The following is a 19,849-nucleotide window of genomic DNA, read 5'->3' as shown; positions in this document are numbered from 1 at the left end:
TCACATTGGGCACCAAACATATTTCATATGTAGGCACCGATGGTAATGTAGTAACAAAGAGATTCCATTTGAATTATGAATTAGTTGAAGAAGATATTATCTTGACTTTTGATGTCTGTTCTGTTGAAATTCATTGCATTTGACATTATGCTACTCAAAAAATTGTATGTTGCTGCAAAGTCCATCCCTCCTCCCACCACCCCCCTTTCTCTACTCCCCCTCTCAGAGACAGTATAGCATTCAGTTTGTCAGGAAGCCTTAGGAAACCACAAATTGTATTCCTAAAATGTTTATGATGTGAGCTTTCCTCCTCAACACATCCCATTCTGATATCCTTGGGTCCATGAAATAGGGTCTTTCGACACCCCTTTTCTTATATCCTTGGGTCCATGAAGAGGGGTCCCACCACATCTCTTTTCTTATCCTTGGGTCCGTGAAAGGGGTGCTCACCACACCCCTTTTCTTATATCCTTGGTTCATGAAACTAATTCGGATCATGAAACCTGATATCAGCACAGTTCATGTTCCCACATAGGAAGTATTTCATCAATCTTACACCTCTCGTAAATCAAGTTTTCATTGTTTGCGGTTATTACAGATTGATACAGATAACAACAAACTAGTGACCTTAGAAGAATTCTTGACAGCCACAAAAAAGGAGTCTTTTGAAAAGGATGAAGGCTGGGAGGTAAGATGACTGCATCGTTGTCAAGGCAATCTTTTCTAGAAACTTTGACATACCTTTCACCTAAGAGAGAAAAAAAAAAACACAGTAACAACACTGCTCAACTACTGCCAAAAGCCTGTGTAGATGAATGTATAAGTTAGATGGCTTGATGTGTAGATGAATGTATAAGTTAGATGGCTTGATGTGTATATTAATGTATATATGGCTTGATGTGTAGATGAATGTATAAGTTAGATGGCTTGATGTGTAGATGAATGTATAAGTTAGATGGCTTGATGTGTAGATTAATGTATAAGTTAGATGACTTGATGTGTAGATGAATGTATAAGTTAGATGGCTTGATGTGTAGATGAATGTATAAGTTAGATGACTTGATGTGTAGATTAATGTATAAGTTAGATGGCTTGATGTGTAGATTAATGTATAAGTTAGATGGCTTGATGTGTAGATGAATGTATAAGTTAGATGGCTTGATGTGTAGATGAATGTATAAGTTAGATGACTTGATGTGTGGATTAATGTATAAGTTAGATGGCTTGATGTGTGGATTACTGTATAAGTTAGATGACTTGATGTGTAGATTAATGTATAAGTTAGATGACATGATGTGTAGATGAATGTATAAGTTAGATGACATGATGTGTAGATGAATGTATAAGTTAGATGACATGATGTGTAGATGAATGTATAAGTTAGATGACATGATGTGTAGATTAATGTTTAAGTTAGATGACCCTTGATGTGTAGATTAATGTATAAGTTAGATGGCTTGATGTGTAGATTAATGTATAAGTTAGATGACCCTTGATGTGTAGATGAATGTATAAGTTAGATGACTTGATGTGTAGATTAATGTATAAGTTAGATGACCCTTGATGTGTAGATTAATGTATAAGTTAGATGACCCTTGATGTGTAGATTAATGTATAAGTTAGATGGCTTGATGTGTAGATTAATGTATAAGTTAGATGGCTTGATGTGCAGATTAATGTATAAGTTAGATGACCCTTGATGTGTAGATTAATGTATAAGTTAGATGGCTTGATGTGTAGATTAATGTATAAGTTAGATGACCCTTGATGTGTAGATGAATGTATAAGTTAGATGACCCTTGATGTGTAGATTAATGTATAAGTTAGATGGCTTGATGTGTAGATTAATGTATAAGTTAGATGACATGATGTGCAGATTAATGTATAAGTTAGATGACCCTTGATGTGTAGATTAATGTATAAGTTAGATGGCTTGATGTGTAGATTAATGTATAAGTTAGATGACCCTTGATGTGTAGATGAATGTATAAGTTAGATGGCTTGATGTGTAGATTAATGTATAAGTTAGATGACATGATGTGTAGATTAATGTATAAGTTAGATGGCTTGATGTGTAGATGAATGTATAAGTTAGATGACATGATGTGTAGATTAATGTATAAGTTAGATGACCCTTGATGTGTAGATGAATGTATAAGTTAGATGACTTGATGTGTAGATTAATGTATAAGTTAGATGACATGATGTGTAGATTAATGTATAAGTTAGATGGCTTGATGTGTAGATGAATGTATAAGTTAGATGGCTTGATGTGTAGATTAATGTATAAGTTAGATGACCCTTGATGTGTAGATGAATGTATAAGTTAGATGACTTGATGTGTAGATTAATGTATAAGTTAGATGACATGATGTGTAGATTAATGTATAAGTTAGATGGCTTGATGTGTAGATGAATGTATAAGTTAGATGACATGATGTGTAGATTAATGTATAAGTTAGATGACTTGATACATGTGTAGATGTTTTGATCTTGGTATCATTTTTATTCAAAAGCAAACTGAAGCCACAACAGATTATGGGCAAACCACTCTGGCTTAATGAAGTTGTCTGTCCATGTGTTTGTTTTTTACATGTCCTTCATCTATTTTCGTTTTTAGCTTGCCTTTGAAGAAGATCCTCCTATATCATAGATTGTTCCTCAATTGCCCTCACAGTGAGGTATTTTCAATGACGGAGAATTCTTTCCTGAAATTTGAAAAATGTCTTAAAATTGTGAATTGCTGTTGATGTTCCTTAAAACAGGGTTGATATTTTGTTCATTCTGTAGGATTTACAACAAAAAGATGTCTTCACGGAGGAAGAGTTGGAAGAATATAGGGTGATGTACGATGAAATTGTAAAAGAAAAGAAGGAGAAGCTACAGAAAGAACACGAAGATTACTTGCAAAGAAGAAAAGAACAGGGAGCTGGTGAACCTATTGTCATGAACCAGGTAAGCCCTGTTAATTTATCATTTTAATCCTACTCATTCTCACTTCGAGCTCCTAAATGCATACTGCATCAGGTGGTGCAGTCACATGACCACAGTCCTGATGTAAGAGGATTGAGACCAGCATCAGAACTTAGGTTTGTCTCCATGGTGACTGTACTTGAAAAGATGGCTGAAAGTTTGTGTTGAACTGTTTGCTCTCCACTGAAATGCTCTGAACACTAAGTCCTAGACCTGATGTCAGGAGAATGGGATCAGGTTAATGTGAGGTCTTTGTTCGTCAGGATCTCATCTCCATGGTAACGTTTGGGAATTGAAAGATTCTTTTCAGATGATAGTTTTATTGTGTTTTCTTTCACACAGTGTAAGGGTTGATCACATGAGCACAATCCTACTGTAAGTTTATTATAGAGATCAGACTGGATATTAGGGAATTAGGTTCTGTCCAGAGTGACTTTTCCTTGTAAAGATAGTTAAATCATTTTAACCTTTACTTTCTTCTGAAAATGCTTGGAACACAAAGTCCTAGACATGATGTACGAGAACAGTGACTAAAAAGAATCTGTTGAGCATGCGATCTTAAAATCTCATTTCCAGGATGTAGTGTTATCTTTAGTATGTAAGTACTTAATTCTGTGAAAGAGTTCAAATAGGAATGTTGTCTTTTCAGGTGATAGTTACTCTCTGGCAGTGTTAAATTTGACTCTTGGGTCTCGGTATCCATTTTAAACTGCTCTGGAAAATTTTGTCTAAGAACTTGATTATTAGTAACAAAATTATTTCACAAAAGTATTTCTGCAACATGTTGTGCAAATGTTACTACCAAGACTAACAGCATATCAGTGACCTCTGGCCTAGGCTAAAATCTGATCTGGATGGTTTGGGCTTTTTCTACACCTTACAGTAATTGTTCCAAGCCATCACGCCACCACCCTCTCAAAGCTGTCTTTACCCTCTACCATTCTGCCTCCGATAAATCTGCCTCATAAAAATAAATTTCTGCAAATAAATCACAGCAAGGACATTTCTCTGCACTTCCTCTAGCTTGAGTGCCTCTCATCCCCCTTTCATCCCCTTCCCGGCCCTCCCAGCCGAGTGGGTACTTTCTCTGCAAACTGCATGTTTCTATGCCTCCTTAAATGACTGTTGTGGTCCACATGTTGAGTTTGCCACTCTATTATGCCAGTAAAGTGTTTTGTTCACTCATCACTGAAATGACACTCTTTAAGTTTTGTCTTTAAGATGATTCATGTTTCTTGCAATAGTTAATGTGGATCATTAATGTTTCTTGATATAGTTTATGTGAATCATAAATGTTTCTTGACACAGTTAATGTGGAATCCAGTCGTGAAGTTTTGTAATCTATCACGTAAATGAGCAGACTGTAACTTAGGCCCTCATCTTACACTTTTGAATTGGGAATCAGGTATTTAAGGTCACTACAACCATCTCATGCTTTCATCCCTAATGGACAGCATTTCATCATTCAGTTCAGCAAAACATCTTTTATGGGAAAATGGAAGATGTAACTTCTAAAGACTAGTAGATGGATCATTTGTTGTCAGATGCTTTCTCTATCTTTCTCTCACTTTGAATATGTTGTCCTATTTGTTTTATTTGTTTGCTTTAAATGATTTCTGTTGTTGTTTTGTCTCAATCTGAAAGCAGATGACAGTGTTGGTAATGTAATGTCTCCTGCCCACCTTGCTTCCTCACATCCTGTTATCCTAACTCCACCACACCCCATCCCCACCCCACCCCACTTCATCCCACCAATCCTCACCCCAACCCCAAAACAAAACAGCCTTAGACTACTTGTGTATATTCATAATGGATAAACGTTGGTTTTAATGTCCTACTAAAGTAATATCATCTAGAAAATACTGGTTTGTCAGACATGCTCTTTCAATAACACCTATTAAATTAACAAATCTTCATGGTTACTAACTGTTGGTATTGTGAGGTGTCCTTATAACCAATTAACATATTCTAGATAAATTAACATAATTATCCTCAAATAGTCATTAAATACTTTACATTGCATTACATAACTAACCGAGATCACTTACGCACCGTGCCAAACAGAAGAGCTGCAGCAGCTGCAAGATCCTGCTCAGCTAGGATGAATCAATATCAAACAATAGGCATCACCTCTACAGACCTGCAGTGTCTATTGTATAAAACTGCAGAGCACTACGCAACTTGGCTACAGGATGGCTGCAGCCCCCTACACAGCCTGGCTACAGGATGGCTGCAGCCCCCTACACAGCCTGGCTACAGGATGGCTGCAGCCCCCTACACAGCCTGGCTGTACGATGGCTGCAGCCCTCTCAGCATCCTAATTTTGAATTGATACCTAACTGTTTTCAACGCTTCAGAGTCAAATAACACCATCAAGATAATTTACATGGCATTTCTGAGGTCACTGAGTTTGATTCAAGGTACATTATTAAAGTTAGCAACTATTTCAAAACAATATCAGAAAATTGAACCGAATAATGATATATCCGTCAAGATATGGAAAAAAATAGTGCAAATCGAGAATCCATAAAATAAAATATAAGAACGGAACTGGTCTGTGGGTAGTATCTATCATTGAATGGGTAATGGCTGACTTCTACAACGTATTTGGGCAATTTCCTCTTGAATTGTTCACAATAATAGGAAAGTTTTGTTCTGGTAGATGCATATAAAATATATGTATGAGAAATGAACAAATTTTATTTGAGAGATATGTTGATTTAGTCACTTGATAGTGTATTAGAACCCTGCTCACTGTCACCTTCGCCAATGGTACTAACATTAGCCTAACACTTGCTTCAATTTCTCCTAATTTTCAGGACAACGTGGCATAGATCCATGATCGAAGACCACAGAGAACTGCTACTGTATAATAACAGACTTGTCTCAAGCATACTTCGACTTCATCTAACCATTCTGTACTAATCTTCTCAACCAATGCTTTGTGTCATACCTTTCACCTCCTCTGGCTGCACTGCTTACAAACTCTAGTCACATCTTGTGTTTTAGTTCTTTGGTTTTTTTAAGTTATATTTTTATTTTTCGTCTTCTCTCCATTTGTTGTCAACCTGTTTATGTACAAAATAATACATTTTATTTTAAACAGAAAAGATGTACACGAATGGCTTGATTTGTCGATATCCAGATGATGAATACTATGTAAAATGACTGTGTTTAGTGATTTCTTGTGTACAGTTAACATTACAGGGCAAATTTTGTAATTGTCGTCCAAGATGATCAACTTTCTGTTGGGATTACCAGAATTAGCTTTGGAGGTCTTCTGACAGATGGCTCGTTGTTTATATCATATTCCATTACATTGAGAATTTATAAATAAAAAGGGTACAGTAGTAAACTATTTGTTATCACTGGTAGGAATATGATCGACCCTGGAGGCAGTTTCACCGTCCCTAAGATGGTCCTCTATTCACCAAGCAATACATATCCCTCCTACAGTGTAGGTATTGGTCCTCTATTCACCAAGCAATACATATCCCTCCTACAGTGTAGGTATTGGTCCTCTATTCACCAAACAATACACATCCCTCCTACACTGTACGTATTGGTCCTCTATTCACCAAACAATACACATCCCTCCTACAGTGTAGGTATTGGTCCTCTATTCACCAAGCAATACACATCCCTCCTACAGTGTAGGTATTGGTCCTCTATTCACCAAACAATACACATCCCTCCTACAGTGTAGGTATTGGTCCTCTATTCACCAAACAATACATATCCCTCCTACAGTGTACATATTGGTCCTCTATTCACCAAACAATACATTTCCCTCCTACAGTGTAGGTATTGGTCCTCTATTCACCAAACAATACACATCCCTCCTACAGTGTAGGTATTGGTCCTCTATTCACCAAACAATACACATCCCTCCTACAGTGTAGGTATTGGTCCTCTATTCACCAAACAATACACATCCCTCCTACAGTGTACATATTGGTCCTCTATTCACCAAACAATACACATCCCTCCTACAGTGTACATATTGGTCCTCTATTCACCAAACAATACACATCCCTCCTACAGTGTAGGTATTGGTCCTCTATTCACCAAACAATACATATCCCTCCTACAGTGTACATATTGGTCCTCTATTCACCAAACAATACACATCCCTCCTACAGTGTACATATTGGTCCTCTATTCACCAAACAATACACATCCCTCCTACAGTGTAGGTATTGGTCCTCTATTCACCAAACAATACACATCCCTCCTACAGTGTACATATTGGTCCTCTATTCACCAAACAATACACATCCCTCCTACAGTGTAGGTATTGGTCCTCTATTCACCAAACAATACACATCCCTCCTACAGTGTAAGTATTGGTCCTCTATTCACCAAACAATACACATCCCTCCTACAGTGTAGGTATTGGTCCTCTATTCACCAAACAATACACATCCCTCCTACAGTGTACATATTGGTCCTCTATTCACCAAACAATGCACATCCCTCCTACAGTGTATGTATTGGTCCTCTATTCACCAAACAATACACATCCCTCCTACAGTGTACATATTGGTCCTCTGTTCACCAAACAATACACATCCCTCCTACAGTGTAGGTATTGGTCCTCTATTCACCAAACAATACACATCCCTCCTACAGTGTACGTATTGGTCCTCTATTCACCAAACAATACACATCCCTCCTACAGTGTAGGTATTGGTCCTCTATTCACCAAACAATACACATCCCTCCTACAGTGTAGGTATTGGTCCTCTATTCACCAAACAATGCACATCCCTCCTACAGTGTAGGTATTGGTCCTCTATTCACCAAACAATACACATCCCTCCTACAGTGTACGTATTGGTCCTCTATTCACCAAACAATACACATCCCTCCTACAGTGTACATATTGGTCCTCTATTCACCAAACAATACACATCCCTCCTACAGTGTATGTATTGGTCCTCTATTCACCAAACAATACACATCCCTCCTACAGTGTACATATTGGTCCTCTATTCACCAAACAATGCACATCCCTCCTACAGTGTAAGTATTGGTCCTCTATTCACCAAACAATACACATCCCTCCTACAGTGTAGGTATTGGTCCTCTATTCACCAAACAATACACATCCCTCCAACAGTGTACATATTGGTCCTCTATTCACCAAGCAATACACATCCCTCCTACAGTGTAGGTATTGGTCCTCTATTCACCAAACAATACACATCCCTCCAACAGTGTATGTATTGGTCCTCTATTCACCAAACAATACACATCCCTCCTACAGTGTACATATTGGTCCTCTATTCACCAAACAATACACATCCCTCCTACAGTGTATGTATTGGTCCTCTATTCACCAAACAATACACATCCCTCCTACAGTGTAGGTATTGGTCCTCTATTCACCAAACAATACACATCCCTCCTACAGTGTATGTATTGGTCCTCTATTCACCAAGCAATACACATCCCTCCTACAGTGTATGTATTGGTCCTCTATTCACCAAGCAATACACATCCCTCCTACAGTGTAAGTATTGGTCCTCTATTCACCAAACAATACACATCCCTCCTACAGTGTACGTATTGGTCCTCTATTCACCAAACAATACACATCCCTCCTACAGTGTACGTATTGGTCCTCTATTCACCAAACAATGCACATTCCTCCTACAGTGTAGGTATTGGTCCTCTATTCACCAAACAATACACATCCCTCCTACAGTGTATGTATTGGTCCTCTATTCACCAAGCAATACACATCCCTCCTACAGTGTAAGTATTGGTCCTCTATTCACCAAACAATACACATCCCTCCTACAGTGTAGGTATTGGTCCTCTATTCACCAAACAATACACATCCCTCCTACAGTGTAGGTATTGGTCCTCTATTCACCAAACAATACACATCCCTCCTACAGTGTAGGTATTGGTCCTCTATTCACCAAACAATACACATCCCTCCTACAGTGTATGTATTGGTCCTCTATTCACCAAGCAATACACATCCCTCCTACAGTGTAAGTATTGGTCCTCTATTCACCAAACAATACACATCCCTCCTACAGTGTACATATTGGTCCTCTATTCACCAAGCAATACACATCCCTCCTACAGTGTAAGTATTGGTCCTCTATTCACCAAACAATACACATCCCTCCTACAGTGTAGGTATTGGTCCTCTATTCACCAAACAATACACATCCCTCCTACAGTGTACGTATTGGTCCTCTATTCACCAAACAATGCACATCCCTCCTACAGTGTAGGTATTGGTCCTCTATTCACCAAACAATACACATCCCTCCTACAGTGTACGTATTGGTCCTCTATTCACCAAACAATACACATCCCTCCTACAGTGTACGTATTGGTCCTCTATTCACCAAACAATGCACATCCCTCCTACAGTGTAAGTATTGGTCCTCTATTCACCAAACAATACACATCCCTCCTACAGTGTAGGTATTGGTCCTCTATTCACCAAACAATACACATCCCTCCAACAGTGTATGTATTGGTCCTCTATTCACCAAACAATACACATCCCTCCTACAGTGTAGGTATTGGTCCTCTATTCACCAAACAATACACATCCCTCCTACAGTGTATGTATTGGTCCTCTATTCACCAAGCAATACACATCCCTCCTACAGTGTAGGTATTGGTCCTCTATTCACCAAACAATACACATCCCTCCAACAGTGTATGTATTGGTCCTCTATTCACCAAACAATACACATCCCTCCTACAGTGTAGGTATTGGTCCTCTATTCACCAAACAATACACATCCCTCCTACAGTGTATGTATTGGTCCTCTATTCACCAAACAATACACATCCCTCCTACAGTGTAGGTATTGGTCCTCTATTCACCAAACAATACACATCCCTCCTACAGTGTACATATTGGTCCTCTATTCACCAAACAATACATTTCCCTCCTACAGTGTAAGTATTGGTCCTCTATTCACCAAACAATACACATCCCTCCTACAGTGTAGGTATTGGTCCTCTATTCACCAAACAATACACATCCCTCCTACAGTGTACATATTGGTCCTCTATTCACCAAACAATACACATCCCTCCTACAGTGTACATATTGGTCCTCTATTCACCATACAATACACATCCCTCCTACAGTGTACATATTGGTCCTCTATTCACCATACAATACACATCCCTCCTACAGTGTACATATTGGTCCTCTATTCACCAAACAATACACATCCCTCCTACAGTGTACATATTGGTCCTCTATTCACCAAACAATACACATCCCTCCTACAGTGTACATATTGGTCCTCTATTCACCAAACAATACACATCCCTCCTACAGTGTACATATTGGTCCTCTATTCACCATACAATACACATCCCTCCTACAGTGTACATATTGGTCCTCTATTCACCAAACAATACACATCCCTCCTACAGTGTAGGTATTGGTCCTCTATTCACCAAACAATACACATCTCTCCTACACTGTACGTATTGGTCCTCTATTCACCAAACAATACACACCCCTCCTACAGTGTAGGTATTGGTCCTCTATTTACCAAACAATACACATCTCTCCTACAGTGTAGGTATTGGTCCTCTATTTACCAAACAATACACATCCCTCCTACAGTGTAGGTATTGGTCCTCTATTCACCAAACAATACACATCCCTCCTACAGTGTAGGTATTGGTCCTCTATTCACCAAACAATACACATCCCTCCTACAGTGTAAGTATTGGTCCTCTATTCACCAAACAATACACATCCCTCCTACAGTGTAGGTATTGGTCCTCTATTCACCAAACAATACACATCCCTCCTACATTGTAGGTATTGGTCCTCTATTCACCAAACAATACACATCCCTCCTACAGTGTAGGTATTGGTCCTCTATTCACCAAACAATACACATCTCTCCTACACTGTACGTATTGGTCCTCTATTCACCAAACAATACACATCCCTCCTACAGTGTAGGTATTGGTCCTCTATTCACCAAACAATACACATCTCTCCTACAGTGTAAGTATTGGTCCTCTATTTACCAAACAATACATATCCCTCCTACAGTGTAGGTATTGGTCCTCTATTCACCAAACAATACACATCCCTCCTACAGTGTAGGTATTGGTCCTCTATTCACCAAACAATACACATCCCTCCTACAGTGTAGGTATTGGTCCTCTATTCACCAAACAATACACATCCCTCCTACAGTGTAGGTATTGGTCCTCTATTCACCAAACAATACACATCCCTCCTACAGTGTAGGTATTGGTCCTCTATTCACCAAACAATACACATCCCTCCTACAGTGTAGGTATTGGTCCTCTATTCACCAAACAATACACATCCCTCCTACAGTGTATGTATTGGTCCTCTATTCACCAAACAATACACATCGCTCCTACAGTGTAGGTATTGGTCCTCTATTCACCAAACAATACACATCCCTCCTACAGTGTATGTATTGGTCCTCTATTCACCAAACAATACACATCCCTCCTACAGTGTACGTATTGGTCCTCTATTCACCAAACAATACACATCCCTCCTACAGTGTAAGTATTGGTCCTCTATTCACCAAACAATACACATCCCTCCTACAGTGTACATATTGGTCCTCTATTCACCAAACAATACACATCCCTCCTACAGTGTACGTATTGGTCATTCTTTGCTATTTTGCTACACTTTTTGCGACAACTAATTTTCTGGTCGGACAAACAGAAACTAAGACCTGGTTGTCAAGGGGAGAACTGGAAAAAATCCTGCAAGCTTTATCCTGCTTTTAGTTACTAATAAACTGAAAGCAGCTCTACTCCTGCTTTGTGTTAATAGTAAACTAAAAATAGCTCTACCCTGCATTGCATTCATAGTAAACTTATAATAGCGTTTGCATGTGTCAATAATAATTTCACACTGTCACTGTCTGCTGGACATGTGTCCAATGTTTCAATCCTTAATGGGAGGAAGAGGGGAGGGGGGGGGGAGGGTGGTTGAGCTACTCAAACCTGGTGGGTGCTATTTCCCTGTTTAGTTACTTGATTAATGATTAGTATCTTCTAAGGTTTCAAATTACTTTTTAATGGCGATAATTGTTGCAACGAATTTTGTTTTGTTTTATAATGCAGTTTGAACTGATTTTTTGTATTAATTAGCATCTATTTTGTTACATTGATTGTAATATCATTTTAACTACCCACCGTTGTTATTGGTAATTTATTTGAAAATTTTCAACCAGTATTTGATAATTGTAATTTCTCAACTTTAATTGCATAATTGTATTAAAACACATTTACATGGAAAAGTTACACAGAATGTATACCTTCTGCATGACCAACAGAGCTCACTTAAGTATGCTACCTGCTGACCTCAAGTTTGCCAATGTTATGTAAAGGTCAACATAACCAAAACAAGTTGGTGCTATTTTGTGATTTATTTTGGTGGTAAATTTTGCTGTTGTTGAAGCATATAAGTACTCCTAGATTTACCGTTATTACTTCATAACTTCAAATTGGTTAACATGTGTGTTTGTTTTTTGTTTGTTATGAAGACTTAAATAGAAAGAAGCAATGTTCTGTGCTGTATTTTAGGGAAGCATTTTAGCAGTGGTCGGAGGAAAGTACTTGTGAAAACACGTTGCTTGTAGTTGCTAACTCCAAGGTCACTTTTAAGTGAATTTGTGTGGATAGGTTTCTTTGTAGAATTCAGCCTGATATGACAATGTGGTGTGGAAATAACAAAAAGATGTTTGCTGTATTCATCAGCTAACTTGAGGACTAATGTTTTCACTGTAGAATTATGCCTAATACAGCAATGTGGTTTGAATTGCTAGTAACTACTTGCTGTATTTACATGCTAGCTTTAATAATCACTTCAACAGAAGTATTGTGATTGTTGACTGAAGCCTATAGTATTGTAGCAAAGTTCTTGAGTATTTTGTTTTAATGTTTATCTGATGTAACTCACAGAGTTACTCGCAAGTTTGACTTGTTAATTTTGAAGTTTCACTTGCTCTCTGGTTTCTTTAGCAATCTCTCTAGCAATCTTTCTGGTTGTGATATTACATCATTTTGAACAAGCTTTGTAATTACTAGACAAAACTGTAATTCTCCCCTACACCTTCTGTCAAAGGATCTATACATATATATATACATCTATACATATAAAGCGGGAGGCCAGGGTTTGAATCCCGGTGGAGGCTGAAAGTTTTTTCACTGTTCTGGATTTCCAACTCACTACAAATTCAATTGAATATTCATTTACCTTCGTCGTTTACCTCCATTTCATTAACAAAGTCTGTTCAAAGTATCTCTTTCGATATCCAGCTTTAGGAATCGCAAATGATTTCGAGTCAGTTAGCTTTATGTTTGATCTCTAGAGTAAGGCAAATATGTCACCAACACTAGTATTGTTCGATGCAGGTGACAAACACCTACTGTACAGTGGAATTATGACCATCCTTACCGGTTTCGAACCTCTGGACATACAATCAGCGTCCATAGCCTAGTGGTTAGGGTGTCCGCATATAAAGCGGGAGGCCTGGGTTCGAATCCCGGTGGAGGCTGGAAGTTTTTTTACTGTTCTGGATTTTCCAACTCACTACGATTTCAATTATATATATATATATATTTCTAGTTATGTGGAGACAACAGCTTCCCTATTCCTATTTAGTAATTCTCAATTTGATAATAAGATACTAATATTTACTTATTTAAGAGTTACCTAATTGATACTTTTCTTGTTCTGTATTTCTTCACTTCCTAAATAAATATATCTTTAAAGCATAAAGTATAAAGTTTAAATTTTTCTGTGTCTTTTTATCAAATTACAAGAACTTGTTCTAAATTGAATAAATATCAGATACTAAGCCAAGAGCTAGTATAAAAAAAATGACTTTTAAGAAAACATTATTTGAATGTTAACTATGATTGACCAGGGTAGAAGCACTCAATCTGTTAGTTGTGAAAGAAGAAGAACAAGAAAATCTCAAGAATTAAATCTTTGTTGGTCAGAGTAAATTCCAGAATTTTAGGTTCCAAATATTCACAGAGACAAAGAACTAGCTTTATAGAATGTTCAATATTTCAGTTCTAGCAGTTGTTATTTTACATTTTCATTTTAAGTGTCAACCTTTGCATTGGTGGTATCATCTAGCTACCAAAGAATAAGTAGAGGGATTTAATAATCCCATTAATGTCAAAGATGAGGAGTTTAGGTTATTTGTTTCCACCCTGTAAATAACATTATTGTTCGTGATATTCATCTACGCAATCCGGTGAAATGTTGGGCATGTTCCGTTAAAGGCAAAGTTGTCATCTGTGGGTGTCGCCCTGATGTCATGTAGTGGATCTGGGTTTCCTACCCCCCCCCCACCCAAATGTAATGTAAGGTATAAAATGATGTGTTTTTTAGGCTTATTTAGACTTTAAATTAAGCTCTTAATTGAATTCTCTTAATGGAAAGTAGTGTTAAATTGCTACTGTTAATTTGTGGGTTTGCCAAAAATAGAAAAAAGGTGGGGAGGGGAATCCCCACATCTGCCCGCTATGGATTTGGATTTCTCCATCCAATTGGTCATATGGACCTTGTGATGTCCTTTTTGACCATTAAACCCTGAACACAGGACTGCATAATGTGTATTATTGTCAAGGTTTAGCGCCCTCTATTATTATTCTTGTTTTTATCATATTTCATCCCTTAGCAGGAGAGAGTCAAACAAGGTTTAGCGCCCTCTATTATTATTCTTGTGTTGATCATATTTCATCCTTTAGCAGGAGAGAGTCAAACAAAGTTTAGCGCCCTCTATTATAATTCTTGTTTTTGTCATATTTCATCCTTTAGCAGGAGAGAGTCAAACAAGGTTTAGTGCCCTCTATTATTATTCTTGTTTTTATCATATTTCATTCTTTAGCAGGAGAGAGTCAAACAAGTGGCGGCTGAAGCAGCTGATGAGATCATGAAGAAGATGGATGAGAAAAATATGAAATTTGATCCAAATATCGTAAGTTCAAAAGTTTGTGAACATTTTGATCATGTTATGGTGAAAACATGAAATTGTTTGCAGTTCATTTAATCTGTTTCTCCCAGACTTTCTTTGCACTTTCCTTAAACAGTCCTGGTTATCTGTTAATATGTTCTTTAAAAGGGCCCAGAGGTGTATTAAACCCTGTCTTAAACTTGTTTTTGTCTGCTTTTAACAAGGATGAGGCTTCACATGGTTCTGCCACCTGTTGTCCATACAGCGTAGGTAAATAATGTCTTTCTCTTCTTGTTGGCAGGCCTCCATCAATAAGGTTGAGGATCTTCAAGCAGCCCAAAGGCAACAGGAAGAACTTGCTCAGCAACAGGCTGCTCAGCTCCAGCAAGCTGCTCAACAGGCTGCTCAACAGCAAGGCAAACAAGAAGTTCAACCCGAAGTAGCTGCTGAACAAGCTAAACTACTACAAGCTCAAGATGCAATAGTACAGCAAGCAGCACAGGTCAAGAAAGCGGCTGAAATGAGACAAGCAGATGTAGCTGCCCAGCAACAGGCTGCCCAGCAACAGATTGCCCAGCAACAGGCTGCCCAGCAACTGGCTGCCCAGCAACAGGCTGCTCAGCAACAGGCTGCCCAGCAACAGGCTGCTCAACAGGCTGCTCAACAGGCTGCCCAGCAACAGGCTGCCCAGCAACAGGCTGCCCAGCAACAGGCTGCCCAGCAACAGGCTGCTCAGCAACAGGCTGCCCAGCAACAGGCTGCCCAGCAACAGGCTGGCCAGCCACCTGCACAACAGCAGGTGGTGGAAGATGTTCAGCAGCCAGGGGATGTCCCTCAAGCATAGACAAAATTAATTCAAAAAGATGTTTAGTGCTTTTAATACTGGAAATTGGATTTAAGTGGTAAATGATGGTACAATAACATAGCAAGGTGGAGAAAAGCTTGCTGTTATGGGGTAACTCAATATGTCTTTCTGTAGTATAAAAAATATTGTGTTTTGTGCTAATAGTTGGTCATTCCATACAACGACTAGCCGTACACATCGTGAATTGAGCCGTGCAACTAATCTTTGAGAGGAATAGACATAGGTTACATCCGAGTATTTCAATGCCCTTGGACGTGCTATTTTATTGGATGGTTTAGGTTAAAGGAGGGAGGGGATGTCAGCCCAAGCTGTGAATTGAAGAATGTTGCATTCATTGCAAGTAGCTTTGATTATCATTCGCCACATTTCTTGTCTCTAAATAACAAAATAAGAAAATAACAAATTAATGTCTATATTGAATAGGTTATCAAGAGTTCCCATAAGAAATTCAGACTGATGCATGGCCATTGCAGCCTAATTCATCCATTCCAATCAATATCAAACTAGCACAATGAGCCCCCTCTGCCCTCCCCCTGCTCACTGGCTGACAGAAAATTATAGTTAAAAACATCTTACGGTCCAACTTAAACAGTCAAATATTAGTTTACAAAGTTGCAAAATATAGAATCCTTTTGCATACAAACATAATCGTTTTTCCAAAATCTCTCAAAGGGTTATTCTCTCCCCCCCCCCCAGAACATCTAAGCCCCCTCCCATGTAAGAAAATAATAGTCCACCCTTCAGAGTGATTAAAGGATGAATGGTTTGAATGTAGTATTGTTATAATTAGGACATTAATTACTCATTATTCTCAGCTCTCATGATATCCCTATGATTGTCTATTACCTTGTAGTTATATTGGTAAATCCCTTTCATTGTAGACTGTTACTACAGCAATTGCTCTATGACTTGCAAAATTATCCCACAACTCAAATAACAGTTTTGTCGTTGTTGTTGTTGTTGTTACATACGGTGGCTGTGTAAGGTTGTTCAGTTTACCACTACCTTTCTCTACAGGATCTTACAATTCTGTGCCAAAGGAGATAACAATGAATTATTTTTTTATTATCAGGATTGTTAAGTTTAACTGGTATTATATAGAAATAAAATAAAACTGTTAGCAAACTGCTTATCCACTAGATAGCCTGTGTAATAGAATGTGTAAAAGTAAGTTGGCCTGACGTTTCGATCCTAGCAGGATGGTATTACATAACCCAGGGAGATTAGCTATGGAGTCAACAGTGAATTATTTTGTTATTATCATGATGTTTAAGTTCAACTGGTATTAAATAGCCCCAGGAGATTAATGCTGGGGTTACATGGAGGGCTCCGTATTAGCCTGAGTTTTCTGAAGAGGACCGGTATTTTGAAAGCAACGTCATGAGCATGTTATAACAATGTTAACTAGACTTAATAAATTGAAGCATTTTAAAAGTAATATTTGTGTTTCCACTGTGATGTTGGTACGTATGTGTGTGTGTGTGTATTCAAGTTTGGCAATTTTTCCCCCGCTTTTCGTGCATCAAGTTTTATGTTTGCTTAACAAAAATGTAGATTCTGTGTAAAAAAATCCTTGCTCAGATACAAGAAATGAGGTCACAGTCAGTTACTTTGTACCAGTTCAAACATTTTGCAACGATCCATCTAGTTTGTATGAATCAGTTTTTTGGTCTCCTAAATAGTTACATGTACAGTGCATAATAAGATCCATCTAGTTTGTATGAATCAGTTTTTTGGTCTCCTAAATAGTTACATGTACAGTGCATAATAAGATCCATCTAGTTTGTATGAATCAGTTTTTTGGTCTCCTAAATAGTTACATGTACAGTGCATAATAAGATCCATCTAGTTTGTATGAATCAGTTGTTTGGTCTCCTAAATAGTTACATGTATGGTGCATAATCAGCTGGTATTTTTTTGCTTTTTTTGTAATTATGAAATTTGTTATAAAATTTTAACTTTTTTGCATCTGATTAGGTGTTTGCCTGTCATAAATGTTGAATGGTTGTTTTACATATTTGCAAAGATGTACGGATTCAAAGATGTCACTGTAAATGATCAGTTTTATACTAACTGATGTATCAGATAAAACTACAAAGAACCCGTCTCTCACCAGCTCAATCAATTTGCAATGAATTGTCTACATTATAAAACAGTTGCTTTGTCTGATAACATTGTTACATGTATGGTGCTTATTCATCTTGTTTTGATCATTATATTTCTTGGTACAATTTTTTTTTTATTATATTGAGTAAACTTAAGTGAATTATAAAAAAAATTCATTCCAGTTGGGAGAATAAAATGTTTTTTTTTGCAGTTGATATGCCCAAGAGAACAATTAATGAAATTAAGTTTTGAGAATGTGGACAGCGTATAAAAAACACTGGAAAAGAGTTTTGAAGTTTTAAGCCCAAGATCCAAATATGCCTGATTGTCAGTAATTTAGTATCTTTCATTATTGCTAGCTTCTGGTGAAAATCTAGTATTTTTCTGTTGTAAATGTATATATGACATTAAAATCATACTATTGTAAAAGTTTAGTGATTCTGCTCAATTCCACATAAAACGTATTATACATAAAACTAGTATTTTTCTGTTGTAAATGGAGATACAACATTAAAATCAGACTATTGTAAAAGTTTGGTGATTCTGCTCAATTCCACATAAAAGGTATTATACATAAAACTAGTATTTTTCTGTTGTTAATGTATATATGACATTAAAATCATACTATTGTAAAAGTTTGGTGATTCTGCATAAAAGGTGAAGTATTATTTTTCATGTTACATTATTTAAGCTTGATAAATAGAAATATTGCCTCTAAATGAAAATTGTTGATGCTTTAGGAAAGAGGAAGGCTGTCAGGGTGTAAATTCCAAACATATTTCAGTCAATGTACACATATCAAAAGTGCTATAATTCTTGGGTCATGGTTGGAATAAGCAAAAGTTCAGATCTTATAAACATAGATGTATTCTTTAAACACTGTTGCATAGTATCAGTATATTGCCCTGTCTAGGTTGTTTGTATTGTGAAGTTATGATCCCTAGAATGGCGCAGCTTGAAATAAAACTCGGGGCATAATCGTTAATTGCTGTTTTTCACCATGTTTGTACGTGTATACACAAGGTAAGATTTAACTGCACCCGACACAAACAAGTGAGTTATTGGTTGTATTTTACTTTCCGAATAATTGTAAAGTTTAGTTTCTTCTGAAAAGAAATATAAACAATTGTTAAGTGTTTTCTCAATGTCAAACAGAATAGTATATTTGGTTGTTCAGAAGAAATTGTTATCTTACCCAAATTTCTTTTGATATATTTTTGCCCTTTCTTGTCATATTGGGTGCCAAACAGGGGAGCATGTTCATTCAAAGTTGTAACTTTGCGGTTTTTACATTTGACTTGGGACACTGTTTTGACCGGAGAGATTGCTTCGATGGAGTCAATTGATTCGGCCAGGAACATTCCATTCACTATGACCGGGAAATTTTACTTGCAATATTGATTCGACCAAGATGAAACCACTTTGACCAAGTAAATTACTTTGTGTACATTACTTCCCCCTCAGACATTACTTTGAACATAAACAATACCTTGATCATGGGGATAACATTGACTGGAGACATTGCTTAGACTTCACTGTGTGGTCATATGCTTCATCATAATGCATAGACTTCTTCATAATTGCATCAAAAATCTTATCATCTACAGGGATGTGCCTAGGATTTCCTGAGTGCCGGGTATACTGATCGCCGTCCTGGGGGAGGGGTCTAAGGGGGAGTGGGTGTCCCCCTCCCCTTTGCAAATTTTTTCCATATTTGAAGGTGCTCAGATGCCAAATGCTGGCACTTGTGTAGCTTTTTTAGCACATACACAAGTACTAGTTTTGCTAACAATTAACATTTTTTAATAACCTGGTAAAAGTTATTAGTTTGTTTCAAAGAGATTTTACAAGGGACCGATTGAGAGCCGTTAGTAATGTTTCTCGCATGCGTAACTGATGCATTATTAGTCTGTATAATTTTGGCATAGGC

At 37.6% G+C, this 19,849-nt stretch overlaps 1 protein-coding gene, 1 long non-coding RNA gene and 1 other non-coding gene across 11 annotated transcripts in view; all 3 read left to right on the top strand.

Moving 5' to 3' along the window:
* LOC139969908 (nucleobindin-2-like) overlaps positions 1–18,904 on the top strand; it is a 33,049-nt gene extending 14,145 nt beyond the window's left edge. For 4 of the 7 annotated variants that reach the window (XM_071975301.1, XM_071975297.1, XM_071975299.1 and 1 more), the window contains exons 9-12: positions 599–688; positions 2,791–2,955; positions 14,883–14,972; positions 15,250–18,904. In XM_071975301.1, the coding sequence (XP_071831402.1) occupies positions 599–688; positions 2,791–2,955; positions 14,883–14,972; positions 15,250–15,792 (888 nt within the window). In that variant the 3' untranslated portion in view covers positions 15,793–18,904. The remainder of the gene's footprint in view (positions 1–598; positions 689–2,790; positions 2,956–14,882; positions 14,973–15,249) is intronic. The other 3 variants (XM_071975303.1, XM_071975302.1, XM_071975300.1) reach the window with 3 other exon arrangements.
* LOC139969919 (uncharacterized) lies at positions 5,805–13,759 on the top strand. Of its 3 annotated transcripts, none has more exons than XR_011793824.1 (5): positions 5,805–7,610; positions 7,758–8,590; positions 8,640–9,325; positions 10,404–10,991; positions 11,384–13,759. It is a non-coding gene; the product is annotated as an uncharacterized lncRNA (long non-coding RNA). The 3 variants fall into 3 exon arrangements; XR_011793825.1 differs by having other exon boundaries at positions 5,805–8,590; positions 8,640–8,982; positions 9,228–9,325; XR_011793826.1 differs by having other exon boundaries at positions 5,805–8,590; positions 10,404–10,746; positions 10,845–10,991.
* On the top strand, positions 13,464–13,535 carry Trnay-aua (transfer RNA tyrosine (anticodon AUA)). Its single transcript has one exon. It is a non-coding gene; the product is annotated as a tRNA-Tyr (tRNA).
* Positions 18,905–19,849: the final 945 nt, after the last annotated feature.

The sequence above is a fragment of the Apostichopus japonicus genome, chromosome 7 (assembly GCF_037975245.1).
Source record: "Apostichopus japonicus isolate 1M-3 chromosome 7, ASM3797524v1, whole genome shotgun sequence".
NCBI classification, from domain to species: domain Eukaryota; kingdom Metazoa; phylum Echinodermata; class Holothuroidea; order Aspidochirotida; family Stichopodidae; genus Apostichopus; species Apostichopus japonicus.
Note: the sequence above shows the minus strand (reverse complement) of the source record. Positions and strands in the feature narration are given on the sequence as shown.